This window comes from Paramormyrops kingsleyae, chromosome 20 (assembly GCF_048594095.1).
Source record: "Paramormyrops kingsleyae isolate MSU_618 chromosome 20, PKINGS_0.4, whole genome shotgun sequence".
Classification (NCBI taxonomy): domain Eukaryota; kingdom Metazoa; phylum Chordata; class Actinopteri; order Osteoglossiformes; family Mormyridae; genus Paramormyrops; species Paramormyrops kingsleyae.
The window spans coordinates 18,785,187-18,809,204 of record NC_132816.1 but is presented as its reverse complement, the minus strand read 5'-3'; the positions used below and the strand labels follow the sequence as shown (position 1 = coordinate 18,809,204).

At 44.6% G+C, this 24,018-nt stretch overlaps 1 protein-coding gene and 1 long non-coding RNA gene across 3 annotated transcripts; both read right to left on the bottom strand.

Moving 5' to 3' along the window:
- Positions 1-604: 604 nt before the first annotated feature.
- On the bottom strand, positions 605-10,499 carry LOC111848530 (uncharacterized). Its single transcript, XR_002839332.2, has 4 exons — positions 10,356-10,499; positions 4,239-4,336; positions 852-966; positions 605-762 (listed from the first exon to the last, which is right to left on the bottom strand). It is a non-coding gene; the product is annotated as an uncharacterized lncRNA (long non-coding RNA).
- A 193-nt stretch (positions 10,500-10,692) lies between these two features.
- dpysl4 (dihydropyrimidinase like 4) lies at positions 10,693-22,934 on the bottom strand. Of its 2 annotated transcripts, XM_023820210.2 has the most exons (15): positions 22,601-22,934; positions 19,916-19,941; positions 18,865-18,953; positions 17,993-18,177; positions 17,114-17,278; positions 16,358-16,419; positions 16,181-16,261; positions 14,951-15,019; positions 14,230-14,350; positions 13,774-13,930; positions 13,269-13,410; positions 12,986-13,156; positions 12,673-12,852; positions 12,180-12,351; positions 10,693-11,947 (listed from the first exon to the last, which is right to left on the bottom strand). In XM_023820210.2, exons 1-15 carry the CDS (start codon positions 22,932-22,934, stop codon positions 11,856-11,858), a joined length of 2,046 nt encoding a protein of 681 aa, XP_023675978.2. In that variant the 3' UTR covers positions 10,693-11,855. The 2 variants fall into 2 exon arrangements, with proteins under 2 accessions (XP_023675978.2, XP_023675977.2); XM_023820209.2 differs by lacking the exons at positions 19,916-19,941; positions 22,601-22,934 and adding an exon at positions 21,529-21,691 and having other exon boundaries at positions 10,697-11,947.
- Positions 22,935-24,018: the final 1,084 nt, after the last annotated feature.

The window sequence follows — 24,018 nt, the reverse complement described above, 5'->3', positions numbered from 1 at the left end:
GAAGATAGAAAATGTTGATGGCCGACACAAAGCCTGGTGTTGGGGTCTAAAAACGCTGAAAGCCTCGCTGTTCCGGTGCCAAAAGCTCTGTAATGATTACTCAGACACCACAAGAATCATCAGGGCAAACGCGTGTTACGCCATTTTCCGTTTGGTCTCTGAGGGTTGATAGGCAAGGCTGGATTCATGAGGCATTACGGCTCTGTATCATTGGCTTCTTTTCATTAAAAAAAATATATGCAGACTGAATCATTCAGCATGTTCTCTCACTCTTAAGCTGACTAGTTTTATTTTTGTGGGTCAATCACATTAAAAGTACTTTTTTTGCTTGCAATTTAGAAAGAAATACTTTTTCTTTGGCCTCGTCGAAATCTAAGGAAATGGAGGTCCAAAAACGAAGAGGAGTGGCAATACTTCAAAACTAACTTTTAAAACTTTTAATGCCAAGTTCAAAATGGTCGGTTTTTAATAGATGTTCATCACCTCAAGAAAATTCTTGTAGTCATAATGGCAGCAGCGAAGCAGGAAAGTGGGATAGCAATGGATACCCTCACTCTCCCTGGGGATGAAAACCAACATCCTGCCACCTTTGGAAAGTGGGATGAGGGCTGGTTCAGCAGGAACATCTCCAGATCTTGGTGTTCATGGACCAGCTTTGAGTGACCCTTTGGGAGTCTGCAGGAGGTCCCACACACCAGCTCGCCCTCCATCAGGTTCGTGGACAGGCGTGTTTTTGGCATCGCCGAAGAAGGCCGCACTTCTCTATAAACCCCTCGTGCAAACAGGAAACCTTTGGGCAGTGACGTTATTGAAGTAACCATCAACGACTGTTTCCCTGGGAATCTACTCACGAATAACAAACAAATGAGCGGGCCGGCATCCGAAGCGGTCGTGGGCTCTTCCCAGCTCCTGGCCAGAGATCAGATCAGCTCCCTGAGATAAACTCCCATAAGGAACGTGAGTGAACTGTGGGGGTGACATCATCCTGTCAGTCTCACTTCAGTTCCTCTATACTACCCCCCCCTCCTTCCCCAGCAACTTGAGCGAGTGACCGACGCCTGTCATATGGCACCGAGTCTCGCTAGAGAGTGACACCCTTCCCGTACAGTGCCTCGGGATTCCCGGGGGCTGCTCCTTGCAGCTCTAACGTACTCCAAAGCTGACATCAGAATTCCTGCCACCTTCCCACACTCTTCGACTTTTCATTTTTCCCTTTAAAAAAAAATTAAATATAGAAATCGCTATGTCCGCTCTCCACCGTTTTACCAGTGGGTGGGATGGCCAATCAGAATATGTAGCTTTAATTTGACGTAAACATATATTTTCCCTCCACTTACGAGTTTGCTAAAACTGGAACCAACGACATGAAAAGCCTCCTCCTTGGCCCCCGCTGCATCCTGCATGTGGAAACGCACCCCCCCGACCCTCGAGGGTACGCGAGTCCGTGTGCTGGCTGCAGTGCTAATGATCCACTAAAGACAACAGGGGCGATGGTAATGACTAAACGGCGGCGGCCACTGAGGGCGGGAGAATCTGGAGAGACGCTAAAGCTAAGTGTTAAGCCTCCTCCCCGTGTCCCTCTGACATGCTCGCCGAGATGCATTTGCTAATCAAGACACGTGTGTGTGTATATAATTTGGTTCGCAGGAATAATTCGTGCTGACGACCAAGAGTTTCACCTGAATTATTTTAGAAGGTTCCTCTCTTCAGAAATAAAGGAAATCAACAGATTCGGAGCACAACTCGGACTACAAAAACCAATCTGGAAATAATTATCGTGTGCAGTAAACAAAGCGTGATTGTCGAATTACCAGAGAAATGTGTCGGCTTATTTTCTTTCTTTTGTAAAGGGTTTTGGATGCAATAAGACGGCAATAACGGAGCAGCTGGGACTTTCTTTTCCCACCTTTGTTTACTTATTGCTCTGAGCAGAAATGGCAGCGTAATCAGGGGTGCAAATGACAGCCGCGGTCCAAACGCATGGGCTGCCTGCACCCATATCGTAACGCATCACACAGGCCCAGGACAAGGAATCTTTCTTATGGCAAAAGAAACTACAACTTGAACAGCATGTGTTTCTCCTGCATTTATGGTCATCATTTGGGTAATTTGAGCCAGTGTGGAGCAGAGGCATAAGTCATGGGGGAATGGGGGGTTGTAAGCCCCCCAATAATCAAAAACAGCCAATACAACCCCCTGGGCCCCCCTAAATGCGTGAAGACCTCAACCCCCCCCCCCCCCCCAATGCAAAGTGATCCCCTTGGCGGGGGGTATAACTATTGCAGAGTTCAGATTCCTTCTACAACTATGTAGGCGGGGGGGGGGGGGGGTGCAGTTTACAGGGACATTTTTGCATTACACAGAGGTACTGCTGGAGATTTCGGGCCCCATAAAAGCATATCATATTGGGCCCCCCAATGCAGATCAATCCACATTTTTTTTAGGGCCCCTGTCACTCAGTGGCCCTTGAAATCATCCCAACTGTCCCCCATTTTAAGGCGCCCCTTTATTACCATCCATCGATTATCACCAGTCTGGACCGGTCCATGTTGAATTGCCTCCATCAAGTGAATAAGAGTAGCTTCCTTCAGGAACTAAACCGGCAAGATCACTCCCTATTCTCAGCCACTTTACCGCCTGCTGCTTCGGTCACCCACTGTAGCGATTTCGGTACGTGTCCGCTGGCACACCCGCCGTCTGCGGCACTAAACCTCAGCAAAGCCGCTTTTCTCCACCTCCCAGCCCCGGAGCAGCCCTGCAGAGTCAGCGGCCACCTTCTCGGCGCTCGGATCAATTAATTTGACTAAATGGCAACTGCTGGCGGTGAGTCGCGCGGCTGATTAGCCGCCGCGATCACTTACCAGCTTGCGGTTTTTGATAAGGCTAATTAGCGGAAGCTGGTGGAGGAAATCAATGCAGTCTCACAAATCAACACACATGCATGAATAAGGAAGCCGTGTCCCATGCAGGGAGCAGTGAAGGACCGATTATTAATTTCACAGTATGGCTGCCTGATCGATGGACATAATAAACAGTGCATCCGTCTGTTTTTCTGAGGCATCGTTCTTTGTACAGGAGTTGAGGTGGGGGTCTGTTTTACCCCCCGCGTAGTGTGCGGGGGGGGGAGGTATAAATGGTGTTGGTCTGAAGGGTTTCCATGCCGTTAGGGGTAAGCTGGAGTCTCAGTGTGAGACAGCAATTGCTGTTCAGCTCCATGCAGCGTATTGACATTCTGTTCATGGCTTGTCCTAGTTTACGCTCTATGTCTACGAATCCAAAGAAGAGCTTAGCAGATACATGGCTGAGAAGCATCACATGTAGCTGGTAAATGTGCATTTCACTAGTTTTCCTGAGCTATGTGACTGTGTGAACATTCATTTGCAAGCTCACATTTGTAACCAATATATTTGAGCTACCATTTTGTTTATAGCAGCTTCATTAACTTATCTGCCTATAACTGATCCGCCTGTGACTTATCCGCCTGTGACAGTGATTTAAACACCCCTGCTCAGATCTTCCTTGATCACTCGGGTCTTGGACGTCACAGTAAGGGCACTTTGTGTCTCTGTGTGCTACTGGTAATGTCTGACGACAGTTCCCCGTCTGTCAGAATAGATGCCGATCTGCCTGTTTGACTTTGTTATTAGTTCACATGGGCAATGAGGCCTCAGACACGTACGGTGATTTAAACGCTTGTCGCGTGACGGAACATTGCGCCTTCAGACAATAGCATGTCCTTCAAATATTTGATATATTAGTGTGTCGGTGAGGCTCAACTCTGAGAGGTTTGATAACGGCCCCGAACGCCTGAACCTCCGCTCTGTCGTTATGGCACTGCACGTGACACACGTTTGGCAGTGGTGAAATTAATTTTCCGAGTGTGGCAGTAGGTCAAGGTGTTCAGCTGGTTCATAAACGGAAGGGAAAGGGTTGACGGGGAGAAAAAAAAGCAAAATCAGAAGGCCAAAGGGGTGCTGGACGAAATGATTGGTACCACTGGTGACGACCTGGAAGGGCAGAATTTAGCCTGGGGGGTTTTCAGTGTTGATACTTAAGAAATTGGATTTTAATTCTCATCCTTAAGGCTGGAAGTGGGGGGTAAATGAGAACTGTGAAGTATATATGAATGCCTCACGAAACCTGACACACAACTAAAAGTTAGTAATTATGCACAGTAATGCACATAGCAAAGCAGGTCATGACATGGCCTAATGGATCTCATCTTCAGAAAGACCTACTAGGTACGGCTCGTCTCCTCAGCGGACGGCAAGGCCGGGTCCAGCCGCACAGCCGCTGCTCTTCGCAACTGGAGCGGAGGAGACTTTCACTCGTCAGTCTGAAAAACAGGACAGAGAACGTCGTCCAACTACTGCTGTCCTTTATGACACAGCCAAAAAACTGGAGGCAAAACACCCCCAGTTTGGCACCACTTTCCCAGACTTAGAGGCTCAAAAGATGAATCATTCAAATATCATAGCGTTGCTAAACGAATAACTTCAGTCCCAAGTAGGCTTTGGTATAAATGTCACCTTGTGTTAAGACGCACATGCATGGCTGCACTTGGGGGTACTTTCTGGGATCATTTTAATGGGGGGGGGGAGCAACACTTTTAATTATACATGTAGAAATACCTTCTCTGTTGTGGTGCAAGGACATTACCACCAATTCAGTTTACACATGAGAGAATGAATACATTAAAAATAAAAATAGCAGGCTCTGAATGACACCGTGACTCGGACACAAACAGCCAAGTACATTGTGGCAAGCAAATGCAAGGCTGGATGGGAGGAAAGGATTGTGTTTTGGTTTTGTTTTTTGTAGAAAAACTGAAAAAAAATAGGGATGAGGATCCATTTCGTAACAACATAATTTGCTGATTGAAAACAAACCCTAAATGGGATGGCACACATCACGCGGCCTGCTGACCCTATTTGCAACATAGCGTAGCTGTAGCTGTCTAATAAGGGGCAGCTGGGAGTAATTGCCTGACCTTCATGTTAGCACTAGGCTAGTGCTAACCCAGTCCTTCACCATCGCTTTGCTAACACACCACAAGCTGTCTATAATCTATCCATTTTCTAACCGCTTCTCCTTATCAGGGTTGTGGGGCTATCTGTAATATACGAGGGGGGGAAAAAATAAAGGTCAACCAGGTGTATGTGAGCATCTTCTTATGAGTTTATACACAACACTGGAAAAAGGATAATGGACATAGTTATTTACAGTATATTCTGAAACAGACAAAAGGACAGATGAAGGAGTGGCAATGGGTGCATTAAGACCGTTTGCCGGTTTGATGCAAGCCACTTCACAAGCGAACAAAGTCTGCCAGCTGTCGGCTAGTTTTCTTTATTTTATTTTTTTTTTTTGCCCTGGAGCTGGTGCATAATTTTCCCAGCATGCCATGGGGAGGAACAGAACTGAAGCAGATGCTTTTGTGGTTAATGGCTCCGACACAGCGGAGCCAAGGCAGCGGTCTGCTCTAGTGAGAAGGTCACCCTTCCTGCTAGCTAAGGCCGTGGGATACGAAAGCACCTGATGAACGCAGATGAGGAGAAAAAAAAACTACCCCGATTGTCATGCATGTTTGGAAGCTGGAGCTGACCCTGGGATTTTACCGCAGAGGGGGTGATGGCATCACGGCCTCTACGCTGCCATGATCTGGGATTTAAATAGGTTTTCCCTCTCTCGCTTTGATAAATGTTTTAATGCTTTCCGAGTAGGTCTTCAGCGCTTTAGTGAGCGTATTAAATGAGCGTCTCTCGAGACCTCTCACCTGCACGGCGGATAACAGAGAGACGCGTAGACATAATGCGCATTACCTATCAAAGGCAGCACCAGGCTTCGCATCAAACTGCACGTCAGATGCATTCGATGATACAGCGACATGTACTTGGCCAATTTCGGCAAATTTTGCCAACCCACAAACCCATCGGCCTACCGGGAAAATGTCCAGCACGCCAGAAGACCAGTCCAACCCTGCTGGTGACACAGTCTTAATTAACGCATCAATAAGTCGATAGCGTTAGACTGGCTTGATTATCTATGACTAGCTTTGCAGGCTTGCTTAAGCTCACCTTTTCATCCCCTGAAAACGCAGCCTGTCGCATGCTTCACGGTTACAGTTCTCATTGACTCGTAGCTCATCACTGAACAAAGATTTTTGCCGTTTCCATCAAAGCACGAAACACTAGAGCTGAACTTCCATTCATCAAGGACCATCAAGGTAAGTGGTTAAGTCATCCATTCATTCACCCACCCGTCCCTCAGTTTCAGAAATGCTTTACATAACAGGGAGTTGTGGCAGTTGGAATTTTAATAAAAATACACATATGTGAACGTAAAAAAAAAATAATTTTCTTTTTAAAATCACTTTTTAAACTACACGCTTGGCCAAGTTGTGATGAAGAGGGCTCCATTCATTCAGTACCGGCAAACTCCACGCACATCATGTCCGGTTTGGACAAAGTGCACCATGTCTATGTGTTTGTCTTGCCACTGTGGTAGCAGTTGTCCTTTTGGCCCAGTAACAGCCTGCTTCAGATGATGCACGTTACCAGTCAAAACCTTTTACACACCACAGGCTTTGCCACTCCATTTATTTCAGAAATCGCATATTTTTCATTCTTGTTAAGCTTTGGAAAGTTGAGTGAACAACTATAAATGAAAATATAAGTCAAATGATACAAGTTTCCTTTAAACATGGAAAGAGTGTGTAACAGTGCATGTCTGACGTCCTATTAACTGGTTCTGTGGTGATGGGAGAGTCAAACTCTAGGCTGTTCTTTAACTTTAAATGCACTAGTTACCTGTTTCATCCCATGAGACAGAGCAGTATTTAATGTCCCTTGTAGAAAGAATGCCTCGAATTTGCTCTACTGTTATAACTGCTAGAGGAGGTCAGTTTGATGAATAAAAGATTTGACATTTTCTTGCCAGTAAATGGCACTCAAATGGTGAACATACTGTAAATTTGTTAGAATAGAATTTTGAGTGTATTTTTACATAAGTAACATGCAAATGTAGAAAATATTACTGAGTGCAAAAACTTTTGACTGGTAGTGTACCCTGTTAATTTGCAGGAGCACACAAGCTCCTCAGCCCCTAACCCTTTACAGTATCGTAGTGTTCTGCCCCTTAACATATTAAGACGCCCGTCCTCCTCGTCCAACTACTATATCACCTGTAGTTGTATTTTGTCTGTCTCATTGTCATCGCAGGTGATGGCCAGAGATGGGAGCTCGATGTCCCCATCTGGGGGCTATTCTGGGGGACCGACTGCAGAGCATCGAGCCGCGATGGCAGCTGTGGCCAGGAGGTCGGCACAAACTGCACAAAATCACAGTCCTGCCGCATGATTTGAATGTGTGTCATTCCACACCCTTCACACTGAGACCTCTGCACCTGGACGCTCAGCCAGCATGATCAACTGCACCCTTACGTTCCTGCTCTGTCACCTGGAAGCACTGGGACTGCATGGTCGGCTGGTGGGACACTTCCTAATCAGGCCACAGCTTAGTCCATCTTAACCGTCGCCGAGCTGCTCAACAATCCAACCAAACCGGTTCCAACATAAAAGATTAAACACCTTATAATCCTTCTGCACTCATGTCAGCATTCCTCACACCCCTATAGCCACAGTTTATGATGTCTTGGCCCTGGTTGTGGGGGGGAGGCAGGGTGGGATGTGCATGATCCCTTAAGCCGCCACTAAGCCTTAAACAATATATGAACGCTCACCACATGGAAGTAACACAGACGCATCTACACCTACGGCTCTGATTTGACCTCCGATTAGGTATTTCCAGGCCCAGCATAATTAGAAAATCCCCCTATTGTTAACACTGCCTGTTTATTGAGCATTTTAGGTACCAATACTGCCGTCAATGCGAACTAAATTATGCTAAATTCTCACCATACATACCTGTGACACAACTCATTAGTCAATGCAAATATACTCATCTATTCAGCACACAGCATACTAGAATTTATATAATTATAGATATAGAGTTTTGAATACTAACATGACAATGTCATTTTAGAACCAATTCTCCCCAAAAATCGATCTATTAAGAAATTATACTGCATAGTGTACATTTCCAACATTTTCAGACTTCTTACATACCTCAATCCTTATTTAATATAAAAATACAAAAAATACTTTAGTAGTGCACTGGATATAATCCAACATTATAGAAGCAAAAGAAAAATGGAACAAAAAAACAAAAACGAGAATACTGAGGAATCGTTAGCGATTACATTCGTTTGGGGTGGATCAGTACTGCCACCTGTTGAGCAAAAACGGAATCGTCCATAGTCACCCAAGGCGTGCATCCATAGTTTCTGTTTCAACAAGTATTAATTTACATGAATTACGGAGGTCATAACACTTATAAAATAATGGCTATGCCACGTGATAATATTTGCCTATACAAATCTATAATCTTGGCGCAGAGACACAAAACTTGACAAATAGTATTAAGCTAGGAGTAAATAATGAACATATGCTGCTCACTATTTCACACGCCACAATTATCTTACTGGTTTCAGTTAATTCACTTAGGACTGTGGGGGAAGGCAACCCCCTAAATTCATTAGCTTTCTTACTCTACTGCTCACCAAAAGCTGTTGGGGCAGAACATTCCAGAGAATCAGCACTATTTCTTTTGTTTTTATTTCTTTTCTGTTGCTTTTGACACTCACTGCCAACCATTCTTGTGTAAAAAGATATCTAATCTAATGCTGGACAGCAAATACGAAAAGTCAAATTAACTTTCTGTGTACTTTTCAGGGAGTTAGACGTGTAAGGCAAGGAGTTTAAACAGATTCAGTACAGACAAACGCTGACGGTGCTTTTTGTTCTTGTACATATTTGCGGCATTAAATTACCGGACGGGCCGCTGGAAAGTCCCAGCTGACGGTTGCTTCGGGGAAATGCGTCCTGGGAGCAGCCGACATGGCGCTGGCACTGGGGCTCGCGGCGTGGGGTTGCCGGAGAGTGCGCCCCCATGTGGTAGGGGTAGTTAATCAACAGGGCCGGGGTGGGGAGCAGCGAGTGGTTGTTGCTGATCGTTCAAGAGAGATGCAGGGATGACCACGAGGAATATATCTATAAATTATATACGCAGATGTACGATGGTGTAAAGACAGAATAAGGAGACGTGAGAGCAGATCCATTTCTGCGCGGACTGGCAGCATTCCAGATAAAACATTTCTAAATAATTCAATAAAACTTTAGTTGCGGTAACGACCAGGGCCATTTTCCTTGGGTTTACGGAAAATGAGCCGCATTTGCTGGAGGCTTATTAATGTTTTGTGTCACTGGCTGGAAATATTCCCGGAAGGGAGGAAGAGGCGCGTTTCCCACAGGACGGCGACAGGGACAATGGTGTGAGACAGGGAGGAATGAAAACCATTCTGCATTGAGTCACGATGCGGAGGGGGGTCTCGGTAAAATGTGCCGACCCGGGGAGGAGGGTCTCGGTAAATTGTAGCGAATTTTGCGCAATCGCCTGTTAGCAAAAATGGGAACTGTGTGAAATTCGCCGGCCGGAGGCGTCCCCTGCTGTGATGGCCTGGAGGGGGGGGGGGGGGATCCACCGCCTCCTCCAGTACTGCATGAATTAATGAATGAATGAATGAATGAATGAAAAAAAAATGATATCGGTAACGACATTTTCTGCACCTCGATTATATTCCATAAACTAAGCTAAAGATATCGCCCTGGGATATATAACATTATTTTGGAAAAGTAATCTTTGTAGTGATAGGCAACCAAAACGCATTGGAACGCGCAGAAAACTTGATGGGCGCAGTGTGATGTACCAATAAGCACGCTAATTAAGGAAAGAAAATACAGAAATACAGCAGCAGACAGCAATGTTTAAGTTTTCTAGCTTCTATGTATCGATTTACGTCGATAAGAAATGGCTTCAAGTACAGGAAACATGATCTGTGTTTGAGACGAACGGCTGGAAGCGTAACCACACCTCAGTACTGCAACCGAATGGAGAAACAGGCAGAATTGGGAGAACGGAAAGACATGTAATCTGTTTTTAAACTCAATTTGCAATCGTTGCAATGTAATTAAAATATTTTAAACCTGAATTTCTCAATCGAAATATCCAGTTTGATTAATGATACAAAATTGTAGCTACTTTTGGATAAAAGTAACAGTTATGCGACTGACTGACTGACACTAGCAACAAATGTACTGATTTGCAGAGAAGCAGATTTGTAAGCAACAAACATCTATACTCTCAAGACTCACGTGCAAAGGGGTTCTACGCAGCCTCACCTCATACAAGGAACATCTGACAGTATTTAAATGAATTAACAACAGAGAGATGACTTACAATTGCATAGGCCTGGTCAGGCCCGGCACAGCATGGCGTAGTGACCCCCCGTTCAATACGAGTACAAAGGCAAGGAAGCACACAGAACGATGCAATTCCCTGAAAGATCACGGGGAGGCGCAGTTTCACAGAACACACGCGTAATGTGAGAGGGCCGCTGGGAAAATGCCAACGCTAGTTCTGCATTTCTTAACCAACGTGTTGCAAAGTCGACGACGCTGCATTTGAACGCATTCGACTTTACCGCTTGAAAGATACAAAAGATTGTCAATGTTGACTATACATCTGTTAACAAACTTAAATTTACCTGTACCACAATAATTCTTCATTTTTTACACGTCTATGATTTTATACGCCATTTTTCCATGCTATTTCTCCATATAACCAAAAATTAGCTAAATGGATTTTTTCTCACAATCTTTATTCATGCCCAAACTTGTAATCATGCATATTCATGACATTTTCTGACAGACAGGACACCAACAAGGTAGAAAACCAACATCTTTCCATCTACTAACGAATACAGACAATAATTTAGAAACCAACGACAACACAATGCATCGTTCAAATATTTTGGTTTTAAAAAGTGTTAGATCGTGTAAAAGTACAAAGAGAAAAATTTACAAGGACATAAGTACGATATTACAACCGTCGAACATTAAAAATTAAAAACAAGTTTAAAACGGGAGCTTAAAACTGCCATAAATGCCATTCCAGTCTCACATTGCCCGCGTATAGTGTAAGGTTTAAGAGCACCAGAATTTATATTATTATTATTATTTTTTATGAGAAATGTATTAAATCAAATAAAGATGTGAGTGTCTTTGCAAATGGCCGATAATCAGCATCTCTTCTTCTCATCTTGTCAGGATTTCATGAAACTCTGGCAGAAAACGGTGACTCCAAAACTGTGCCCTAAACCATTACGCATCTCCGTCATCCTGCTGCAACAGTGAGACCTTCACCAGCATATGCAATGATACTGTCTTTCTGAATCAATCTATACAGACTTCGACTCTATATCTACTTCAGCACGGGAGGCTCTCGGATGAGAGTCTGTTGATCTCTGATCTGTATGTGAGAACAGCAGGCAAACCTACAACCAGAAAACACAGACCTGTCCATGGTTTACAGACGCTAATCACATGTATAACTAAATAATAGCTACACCGCTTAAATGCTACATTGGAGCTGAGTAAAACCTTTCTTTTTTTTTTAACTTATGGGGGCCCTGTCCTAGATACATGCTTTGGATATTGGGGGGGTGACAAATGCCTGTTGCTACATTGTTGGCTAGTTACGCACAGTTGAGTATAGATATTATGAATGAGATGAAATATATGCACTGGCTGTTTTTTTTGCTACTGGGAAGTCTGACACAAAATGAATGTCAGTGAGTTATTCCTATTTAATGCTGATACAGTACAGGATGGTACCACTAGGTGTTAGAGGAAGCAAGAGCAGTTTTCTTATAGGTGCTATGGAGGGAGGGAGTGAAGATCAAGATAGCGATGTAATATTTGATCTGCCACCAGGGGGAGCCACAATCCTTTGGGCCGTGCGCCTTGGAATGTGGTCGTCCATCTGAGTTCCTGTAAGAGAAAAATGTGGGATGATGTGTGGCTCTGATCGGTTTAACTTTGTGTTTTCTTTGTTTTTTTCTTTTCAGAAGTCACAGGGATGGTGACTTGGGGGTCGGTGGGAATAGCGCTTAAATAACAGGTGTGTACCGGAACGTGCCGCTTCCTGGTAACATGAACAGAAGGGCCCCTCCCCCCAGATTGTTCCTTTGATTGGGCCAGATGATGCAAACCCAGGCCTTACCGGAGAGCGTGAAGCCAGACTGGTGCAGGTTCCGGGCAGGTACGATCTGGGCCTTCCCGGGACATGTGGACCCCCGAGGGGTCGGTGTGGCCGGCACGGACATCGTCGCTCCGATGACGTCGTGCACGGGTCCATCGTAAAGACCCCTCGGGACGCCACGGGCATCGGACATCTTTCAGGAAGACAAAGAGGATCGGGCCAATAATATGGAGCAAAAAGCAACAAGTTCCCACGACTCACGTCTGCCTGAGTCAGGTGTGAAGCTTCTGGCCAATGAGAATCAATAATTATTAAACTAACTGCTTGGGAGAACGGAAAACAAGGCCTGGATTGGGAATCGAGAGAGAGTTGAAGAGCCTTGATTAAAACCATCATATTTTGCCAGATCTTCTGTGTATGTGCAAACCAAAGATGTCAGTCCTCTGCGGAGACCATGCGATCCCCCAGCTCACCCCTCCCCCCCCCAGCTCAGCCCTCCCCCCCGCCAGCTCACCCGATTCCTGGCCTTGATCCGCTTGTAGACAAAGTCTGGGAACGACTTCCTGGGAATGAAGCGACCGGATCCCTCGGTGACGTTGAGGTTTCCTCCTTCCAGCACCACCTTCCCCTGACTGATCACCACGGCCGGGGCCCCCTGGCACTCCATGCCCTCAAAGATGTTACACTCGACCACCTGCAGGGGGAGCCATACACACCTCTGCGCAAATGCTAGCGTATTGTTCGACATATATGTCAACGTGTAGCAGACTTTAAAATCCAAATGAATACACATTTGCTAATTTACTTGTCAGTATACGGATCCTTACCAGCTTGTGCGATTTTGCAGAAAATATCCTGGTCTCCTTTGGGTTCCAGATGACGATGTCGGCATCGGAACCCACGGCGATCCGACCTTTACGGGGGTACAGGTTGAAGATCTTGGCGGCGGTGGTGCTGGTCACCGCCACAAACTCATTCTCATCCATCTTTCCCGCTACCTGCAGAAGAGTCCTTGGTTAAGTCCTTGGGTCAAAGGGGGACCATTCATATGTCGTTTACGAGCCGCGTCCGCGTGCGAGTTTGCCGTCCCACAAAGCCCACGCTCCTCACCACGGCCTTCTCCCAGACGACCGACATCCGCTCCTCAATCCCGTTTGTACCTTCCGGAATCAAGGTGAAGTCGTCCTTCCCGACGGCCTTCTGGGCCGTCGTGAACGTGCTGTGGGCACTGCCGGTAACTTGCAGGTCACCGCTGGCGGTTAAACAGGCAGAAAGAAGATCAGAAAACACGCCGCAGTGCAAAGACATTTGTGCTTCGGCAGTTTGTTTCTCATGGTCATGCGGAGAGAAAGTGACTAGAATAAAACAAACAGAAATAAATACAGGAAATGAATGTAAACAGACAAACTCATTATCGGCAGCGACAGGACAAACCAAAGTGGTGTTAGAATATACTCCACTGCTGTAAGGCAGAGCCAGACACTCAAGCTGCTTTAGAGAATTACTAATACATGGTAAAGATGATAATACAAATACAACTACAACTACTTCTAATAAATAATAAAAATAATTGTAATCTATTAAGTGTGAGTATTACTGTTGCTATGGTACCCACCAGGAAAGCAGAGAGTTGAGGTAGTCTGCTGTGCTGGGGTCAGAGCTGATTGGTGGTGACATCACAAAGGCGGCGGCCTTGGCCCAGTTCTTGCTCCAATAGTGTGAGCCGTCGGCGCCCAGACTGGCTGCGATTGGCTCGCCGTACACCACCATGCCTGGAAGCACGCGGCCACGGGGGCGTGGTCAGCAGAGGTGGAGCCAAAGGGCTGGTCAGGCTCCAGTTTCAGTAGAGGACGTTTTACAGGAAACATTTAAACATTAAAATGGCGTAATAATTGAGAGGTGCTTACTGAACCCACGTTTGGATATTTCCTATGAAAACTCTTACAAACGTCAAACCTTTCTTGCAGGAAATAATGCGATAATGTTACCCGCAAGAATGCAGCCAGTGCTGCATGGAAACATGCATGGAGGTGCTGCGTCCTGCGTCCTGCGAGGGCCCGTGTCACCTTACCCTTCCTCCTGGCCTGCGCGATGACATCGGCGGCTGACTTGCTCATCACCTTGGTGACGTAGAGGGGGCAGTTTGCCTGCTTGCTGATGGTGATGGCGCGGTACACGGCCTCCGTCGCCACCTGCCGACGCCATCGTGTCATCAGCGTAATGTCGGCCGGCTTGACATCGACCCCTCCCATCTCGGGAACCACCCCTTCCAAAGACCGACCACTGGACCCACTGTAGGCCCATCAGAATCGATACCAGTGTGGAAACCGCTTACTGTCCCTCATATTCCTGTCCTGTTTGTCTGTATCTTTTCCCCGATACTGTAATTGCACTTGCTATGTCCATTTTCCTGCTCATGATTTACTTGCTGTGCTGTATGTTTTCTTCACTGTCCGATGCAGTGTGATTTTACACTGGATGGGACCAAAAGCACTGAGACAAGCCCCATGCCTGATGAGGGTGGTCAGTAAAATTGGAACTGGTGCCGCCCAAATGCCTGTGTTTGTCTCTAGCTAGTCCTGCCTCTACTTACGCTTACAGTCTTTACTAAGACGTTAAGGCCAAAAGGTTCTCGCTATTTAAATAACAGCAGAAGATGGACAAACACATCCTTGAAGTGATGGTCAGAAGGCCAACATGCAGCTGAGCATGGAGGACCTCGGGCTGGTTCTGTCCCTTTAAGTCCCATCAGCAGCCGCCCCCCTGTACCATGTGTGCCCCCCCAGGCTCACCTCCTCAGGGTGGCTCAGCAAGTGTCCCTCAGGGCCTGTGATCCCAAGGCCCAGCAGCCTCCTCTGCTCCTGGATGCCGAGGGAGACACGTCAGTCACTCTAAAGCAGCAGTTCCCAACCAGTGCGCTGCCGCCCCCTAGTGGGCTGTTATGGTACTGACAGTATGCTAATAAAAGTTGCTCTCATTTCATGAGAAGCTTAACAGCAAACTACAACCACCAGAAAACAGATGAAACTAAAGAAGCGCAAACTGAGGCATGAAAATAAAAGGAGAAAATACTGTACAGCAGTGAGTATTTTTCGTCTGGATTGCAACACTTGCCGTTTCACGAGTTGAGTGAGTATGTTTATGAAAACACAAAATAGTACTTTCACCACAGCACTACAAATGTGTAAAGAAAGTTGATTTTTGTATTCAGATTATGCGTCCTCACTGGCATTTGTGTATGTTGCTAATAACATGTAATGAAAATGATTTGTTTGACCTGCAGGTTTCAACTCTGCTTGGGAGTAAATGCAGGGCAACTATGACGCAGGGCAACTATGACGCAGGGCAACTATGACGCAGGGCAACTATGACGCAGGGCAACTATGACGCAGGGCAACTATGATGCAGGGCAACTATGATGCAGGGCAACGACCAAACTATGACCAGACACTGCAAATTTACCCTCCTGAGTATGTCCCACTGTCTGCTTCCAGTTACCTGGGCACTTTATAAATGAATATGATTGTGACTGGCAATAAAAGTTTAGCTCTTACTATTTTTAATTCATAGCCAGAAACTCAGAAATAGAGATGAAGAGGGAGGGATAAAGATCTCGATTCTGGGAACAGAGAGCAGCCGCCGCATCTGATAGATCTCACCAAGTGCTTGATGGGAAATAATGCTGGAGAAAAAAGCTTTGAAGCTCACAAATTGCAAGATGACCATGTGCTGTCAATCATTGTCTGCTTTCATCCCATTGGATGTGACTGGCAGTGGGAGACTGACAGCTCATGATAAGCCTTCCTAACTTTCAGAGTTTCGTTTCTCCCATCACATTATCCTGTGACACTCCTTCTTGGGGCTAATTGCATTTCTGCTGTCCTGATCCACGAGCAGATCTTGATAAACAGGCCCTTCGTCGACACCAATCTCTCTACGCATAGCACCATCCAATCTTAAAGACCTTTCCGTGAATATAAGCGGATTTGCATTGTTTGGCTTATAAGATTGGCCAGGCCCACCTCGTCCACGATGTCCCCGTTTTCAGCGTGCACCTGAGCGATGGCTCCCAGGTCTCTGAGGATACTTAAGATTTCATACATCTGTTTATGGAGAATACAAAGTCAAACCTCACACACATGCCAGTGGGACAGCTTAGCAGATTACCAGTTATAAATCACGGTTTGGGTCAGCCTCACCTGTGTATCAGAGCTCTGGAATTTGTCTTTATAGGACATAAAAACCAAAAAGGAATTGATACCTGCAAGAAAAGCGAAGCACAAATCACTCATCTCAAGATTTTTACAGGCAATGTAACTGGGGCACAAAATCGGAATAGGGTCAAAAACACAGGAGAATGAAGGTGGAATACTGACATTAAATAAACAAACACAGCCACACACACACACGCATGTCGGGTAAACATATCTTTATGGGGACGTTCATTCATTTCTATGGGAAAAATGCTCACGCTGACTATGACAACCTTAACCCCCACCCTGCCCTAACCATACCAAGTAACCTAACAAAATACAAGAGTTTTTGCATTTTTAGTTTTTTCATTGCAGTCACAGATTTTTATTAAATTGAGCAAACTGGTCCCCAACAGTTATATATCATTTTGTGGGGACATTTTTATCCCCATAAGGTAAGATATACTCGCTCGCTCACACACACACAGACACACACACACACACATATATATATATATGGGACGTGTGGCAGAAGGCAGGTAAGCAGTACAGTGGTTATGAACATGGGAACAGGCAGCCCCATAAATGCATAAAAACCCTGTAAGCTGCTTAGAATAAAAGTGTCAGAAATCCAGTGGAATCGGCGCCACTTCATGGACGCGCTGACGTTTGCCCCGGCCTGCTATGGGACACAGGCCTGCTATGGGAGACAGACAGCCGGCCTGAAGGCCGTCAGCCTGAGGCTCCTGTCATGGCTCGTACCCTTGTCCTTGACCAAGGTCTCCAGCTCCTCGACCAGCCCCTCATGCCAGCGCGTGATGTCTATGTGCAGAGAGTAATCGCAGCAGGATCGCCTGTCGGCGATGTCGCGCCACTGCTCGTACGCCGCCAGCAGGCTCGAACCCGGCTCGGGGACCACGTGGTCGACTGCAAAGGAGGACAAATGGAGAAGCCGGGAAATCCACAATATTCTTTCGATCCAACCACTGTGGCACCTTATTGGGTGAACTGGGCTGCCATCCTGAACCGCCATCCTTAAATATACATTAACTGAAATCTTTCTGACAAGTAAATTGCCTGGTGAAGCATCCTGCTACTGAAAAAATGACAAATGACACCATCAACTGGAAGCTACTTCACTAAAAAAGTCACCCATGCAAGCCTAATATATAACAAAAAGAAAACCATGTTATCACTCGTTTATAATTGTCCATTAATAAATTACAAAGTGCTACAACCTAATTAATAACCAGATTATACACCGTTCATACACCCTTTATAAGGGTAGTCTTATTGTAAAGCGGTATCGATAAATTTTAAAAAATAAAAACGTAGGAAAATAAATGCAACAAAAATAACTAACCATTTTGGGTCACAAAATGGCAAGTTAGTTAAACAGTCCACAAAAAATGTGTGTTGTTTACCAGCCAAGAGTGGGCGAGTTGAAGGAAAAGCTTCAGACAGGCCAGCAGGGGCTGGAGTCACTTGACGTAACTAGAGATGACATGATTCTCCCACAAGGGACTTTCGCTCAGAGTTGACCGATTCGCCCAAACAACCTCCCCTGGTCCCGATGGTACATTGGGCCCCCTCCTGCTCTCCCCCCACGCCCTTCCCGTGATGGCAGAGGGTCCCACGTACTGATCATGGTGGTGCCGCCCATAAGTGCGGCCTGGGTTCCCTGGTAGAAGTCATCGGCTGGGTTCATGCCCAGCTGTGGAGCATGGAGGCTGGTGTTCACGTCTATTCCACCTGGGATGATGATGTGGCCATAGGCATCGATCGTCTTCACTCCACCGGGGACGATCAGGTTCTCCCCGATCTGCCTGAATAGTGCATTCTAACTTGAGTTTGATCCAAATTAACTAGCAATCCAACAAGATTTGCTAAACAACATTCATTTAGCTGAACAGGTTTTGTTCAAGGACTAATTTTTACAAAGACATCGAGGAACAGATCTGTGATAAGCTTAGTCCACTTATCTTCCGAATTTAAAAGGCATAAATGAATGTAGTGATGGACACAATGACGATTCCTGAACCATTCGCTGTATTTTTAGACCCCACTAGATGGTGCTCTCTGTTCGAAAAAGGGCACAAAGCATGCCCCAAACAAACCAAGAGCACCATCTAGTGGGGTCAAAAAATACAGCAACTGGTTCATGAGGCATCATTTTTTCCAGCACCTCATGTTCTTCACTGTCCCCTTGGTGGTCTTTCTTACAATTACATCAATTATAAGTGCTTATTAATGCAGTTATTGTGGCTTCCATCCATCCATCTGTGTATCCATCCCACTGTGTACCCTGGTCATGGTCGAGGGATTTCCATTTAAACTGCTAGTATTTATACCATTCAAAACCTAGCTGCGGACTCCATTCACATTGCATTTGTACATATGTGAATGTATATTCCTACATTTAGAGCTCATCGGGGCCATTTCAGCTTAGAAGGCTTTCTTGCCAAACTATCAGAAGTTTTACCAGAAGCAGAACGACAGAACCCAGCACTTACTTGATGACTCCGTCCTCCACATAGATGTCGGCGTAAAAAGACTGGTCATCGTTGACAATCTTCCCGCCTTTGATGACGAGACGATCGCTCTGGAAAAAAAAGGACACGTTCGTATTTTTAACTTCCTTCTGCATGAATCTTTCACCTCTGATGTAAATATAGAAGATGTGAAGACGGCAGTAGATAAATGAATATTACCTTCTATAATTATACCAGAATTTTAATGAGGTACGGTGAAGCCTTGCTTGGCATACATATTATTCATTAGCTCACAGAGCAGCAGTCAAAGTCATGAATGTCAATACAAACATGCAAATGTGTTTTAACAAGTGCTGATAATAACTATAACCAAAGCCAAGTCTCTGCGGGGAGGTTCTTCCTCGAATTCCTCAACCAAATTAAGTGTGTAACCTCGGAATTTTTCAAGCTAAGTGTCGTAATTCATTTCACATAATGTGGATCCGACGTGAATTCTTGCTGAACACCCATATTTACCAATTCGAGGATGATTATAGGTGATGTAAGGTTCCACTCAGAGCTTAATTGTACCTCAACTATACAAGGTCATCTCCCCTTTTTGGTTTTGAATTTGGGGAACTGTAGAGCTCAACTCTCAATTTCTCACTGCTTTGGTAACAAAAAAAACAGGAAACTTCAATATCTCACATTGCTTATTTAATTTATACATTGTGTATACCTTACCACAAAAAAGAAAACGTTAGAGTTCATATAGCTGATGTAGAAACCTAGTTCCTCAATAAACCGGTTAGCAGAACCCACCTTGTAAATAAACATATCCTGTTAAAACTTGGCAAAGTCAGGCTGTGTAGGATGTTCTACAGTTTGTGTTTTGCTTCCGTAATATAATCGTTTAGTGGACCGGCACACATCGAAACCTGCGGGAGTCGGTTTCAGCCATCGCTGCTTATTCATCAAACTACGCCCACGCCCCTCCCGCCACCCAGGACGCCCTGGTGGCTCGGAGCCCGGGGCAGTGGGTCTATGAGGTGGGGGAGGGGTGTCCTCACGACTAGGGGGTAAAGGGGGAGGCGGCGTGTTCCCTGCTGTGTGCCCTGTCTGGCAGCCACGCTGCCATGTGGAGTTACGAGGCTCCGTTTCTTTCTTTCTTTTTTTATCACCACCCACCTGATGGATTCCTGAGTCAGTTTTGTCTGAAAGAAGCTTTTTTGTTCTAGTGCGCTGGTAGATGTTCCCTCCCTGTAGTCCATTGTACGGGTAGCCTAATGGGACAAACCTTCCCAGAGCCCATATGACGTCAGATAATTTATACGTAATCAAAATGAAAGCAAGTATAGCACAGGGATTTTTCTGAGAATAGCAAGCATTTGAAAACAACAGGACAAATTACCCCTTTGCGCAGTTTTATTAAACCAAATTAAAACTTCTTTGATGCTGTGAATTTATTGAAATTATCCCAATTTAAGACACATCTTATTATAAAATATTCATGTGCAGTCCCATATTATATGTATAAGGCTCATTTCAGATTGAGTCTAGTGGCTCAGCATATCAAAGTGACTATACGTTTATATTAATAAGAATTCATGTCAATGATTTTATCTGCATCCTAGCCGTTCTGGATTTTTCCAGTGGATCCTGAAAACACAGCACGCCGAGAAACCGCTTGTACAGCAACAATAACCTGATGCAAAGTGACAATTTGAACCGGCCATCCCGACACCGGCCCAGGGGGTCTGTGGAGCAACAGACAGGACACGAGCCACGACAAGGACGGAGAGACACTTGGACAACTCGGAAACTGCTGTTCTATGTGCTAATACTAAATTAACCTGATATATAACGCCAAATAAATGTTCATACGTATTACTACATTCGGTGTACATTACTATAACTAACCTACATCGTATATAACAACTGAATATGGAATGAATATGGGTCACGACTGACAAAGCGGGCAAATATGGTGACATGGTGAGTTTACTACTCAGTGAACTAGTCCGCATAAATGATTAAAGGATGTTAAGTGATGCCGAGAAATCTTAAAATTGTCCATTGCAGTATTTACCATATTTGCATTGTTACTATAGTCTGCTATCTGGTCATACAAATGAGGGATATTATTATTCTTAGGCCTATTATTATTATTATTGATAATTTTGATAATAATAGTCATGATAATAGATGTCAATTTAAGAAATAGGAATTCAGTCTAATACACAGTAACTTGCACTCATAACCCGTGATTTCCGTATAAAAACAAGGCGTATCAGTTTGGAGACCGAGTTCAATCTTTAAAACAAAAACGCGAGGCAAGACAATAGGCCTACTGATTACATATGAATTTAGGTGGAGATACGTGCAAACCCAACAAGAAAATGTACCGCCCAGATGACTGACAGCTTTACGTCCCGAGGCACTGCCGATGTATTTTTAAATTCATTATAGAAAGCTGCCGATTTTAGGCACTTCAGTATATATTAGCCAGCGCTTCAATTAAACATTGATAGTGAAATGGACGCTTGCAGTGATCACGGTGTTTCGGCCATGTCAGGATTAATGTCCACACTATTACGACGTGACCAGAGCTGATTTTTCCGATTCCTCCGTCGTGCATCACGGCCACCCAAAACCCTAAGCGGATCCTAAATGACGGCTGTCATGTTGGCGGCAATGGCTCCTTACCGATATGCGGGGGATGCTCTTCTTGCCTTGGTAAGACATGCCGGCCGGCTGGAGATCTCCGAGACAGAGAGGAGTGAGAGACGAGGCTCCCAGCGCAGGCACGACGCCCAGCGGATCTGTGCAGCCTCGGTGCAGCAGGGACACTATCCCGTATTTCTGTTGTCTCGCCAGACGGAAAGATGTAGAGCCCCCCCCGCCTGCCCTTACTATCCCCCCTCGCTTACCATCTGCCTGATTAGTATTCTGCACCCATCCTGCAGGCTGATGGAGGCCAGAGGAGCCGTTCGGGGGTCTTTTTTGACCTTGTAAATCAAAATACCCTTCACAGTTCCCAAACAATTCCAGAAGGAGCATGTGTAATGAAAACTCGCGTCAATGTTAAATCATTTACCATAACAATCCTAGCGATTTACAGTGTTTTGTTTGCTTTGTAGATTACAATGCACTTGTTAGTTAGGCCTGCTCTAAGATGTTGTTCTTATTGTGTCTATGGAAACAATTCAAACCGTTTATAGCATATAAACAAGAGTATTATATAACTATAATATATAGAGACAGTAGAATAGGTCTATATTGGGGAAGGAGGGAAGTGCAATGTCGACGTTTAACCAAGAATGCTGCGTTAACTTACTTTAAACTCTGCTTATTAACTGAAATTTTATATCATCTTTAATTGTGTAATGGATTCATTAGTGTGGTAGGTAGGCACCTCTATAGTCAAGGCCTGGAGCTGTATTGTTATAAATACTTTGGAATAATTATTTTTCCAATAATAATAATAATAATAATAATAATAACAACAATAACAATAAAATAATAATAATAGGTCTGATACAGGAATATTATACACATAAATTGTACAAATAAATATTACATACACGAACACAATAACCAAAACTAGATATCAGTCCAGCTTCCAGCCCCTACTAGAATAGTACTGATATTATTTCATCCCTGTGTAATATAGTATTTTCTTTGTAAAAATAAATATATATATACGTACACACACACACACACAAAAACATACTCACATTTTTGCCATGCAGACTTTTGAGTTTTTTCTAGTGTGAACGTACCTGATCCTCATATGAGGAAAAGATTATGGTCGGTCCCCCGGTAATGGAAACGGGTTCGGTTCGGCTGTTGGGCTCTCTCCCAGGCGAGTAGCTGCCTGCGCTCCGATTCTGAACGTCCGGATCCGCCGAAGACATGTGTGTCTCTTCTGAACCCTGTTTGGTGCATTTTCTTTCACATCTGGGACTAGATGACTCAAAATTTAAAGTTTTGTTTTCAAATGCGTCTTCCACTTTGCAGAACATTCCTCCCAGTTTAACTCTAGGCTTTGAACTATATGTGCCCAGTTTGGAAAATAGCGCTCTTTCAGTAAGAAGTTTCCTTTCTGCCATTCTTAAGAGCTTTTTGAAAATATGTATAATTATTTATTTTAAAAAATCGTAATTAAACAGCACTTTAACATTAGAATAAAAGATCAGAAGAAACAGGTCAGTCCCAAGCAAGGCACCGACGTGCCTTTAAAGCACTTGAGGTATGCGACGTCATTCTCTGCAAGGGGACGGCCGCGCGGGAGCTCTCCACAGGGGCGGGGTACTGAAAGACGTCGCGGTGCGAGCGACTAACGGGCGCCGTGCCTCCGAAACGACGAACAAACGGTTGCGTGAAAAACTGCATGAACCTAACTTGTTGCTCATTTATGCATTTAATTAGTGCCCATTATTGTGGTGAGGGGGTGAAACAGAGGATCAGTGTTCGTAAGGAATGAACCCACTATTGTACAACACAAAGAGTTTATCAAAGGTACGTTAGAGCTATTATCCAGAAATTACCGGGATTGTTTGATTAATTACCAGTGCAGAATTTGATAAATTAGCAATAGAAAACTAATTTGCTATATAAAACTATTTTCAAGACTTATAGACAAAATAACATACCTAATAAATACAGAAAGACAGCTGCTCGGATGTAAAATAATCAGAATCCCCCCCCCCCAAAAAAAAAAAAAAATCATACAAAATCATACTTAACACCCCCAATGTTCAATCCAAAGTTACGCCCCTTGAACAGCTGCATTTGAAAATCAATCCATCAGAATGGCTTTATACATTGATACAGCTGAACGTGAATCACTTGAGCATTTCTGGCTACACCTGACTGCCACAAACTGCACACTAGGTTACTAGAGCTGGGCTCCTCCCAGACTCACTGCGATCCTCAGAACACAAATCAATATCTTTAGATACTGTGTTCCTTGGTTCTTCACGGGAAAATCATACACATTTACCTAAATGTAACCTAAGAACCAAATATTCTTCCAGTATCTATATGAAGGGAACGATTCTTTAGATTGTTTTTATAAACAAACATGGAAGGAAATGTGAATTTCAAAGACAGACTGACTATATATTGCCGAACACATTTTCTAATTTACATTTCATCAAATCACCACCCAGACACACAATTATGACAAGACTA

Coding starts and splice junctions, on each gene's coding strand:
- dpysl4 (XM_023820210.2), bottom strand. CDS start 22,934: ATGGCAGAAAGGAAACTTCTTACTGAAAGAGCGCTATTTTCCAAACTG. Junction 15,020..16,180: donor ACGGGGACATCGTGGACGAG/GTGGGCCTGGCC, acceptor CTCGGCATCCAG/GAGCAGAGGAGGCTGCTGGG. Junction 13,157..13,268: donor TCGTCTGGGAGAAGGCCGTG/GTGAGGAGCGTG, acceptor ACTCTTCTGCAG/GTAGCGGGAAAGATGGATGA.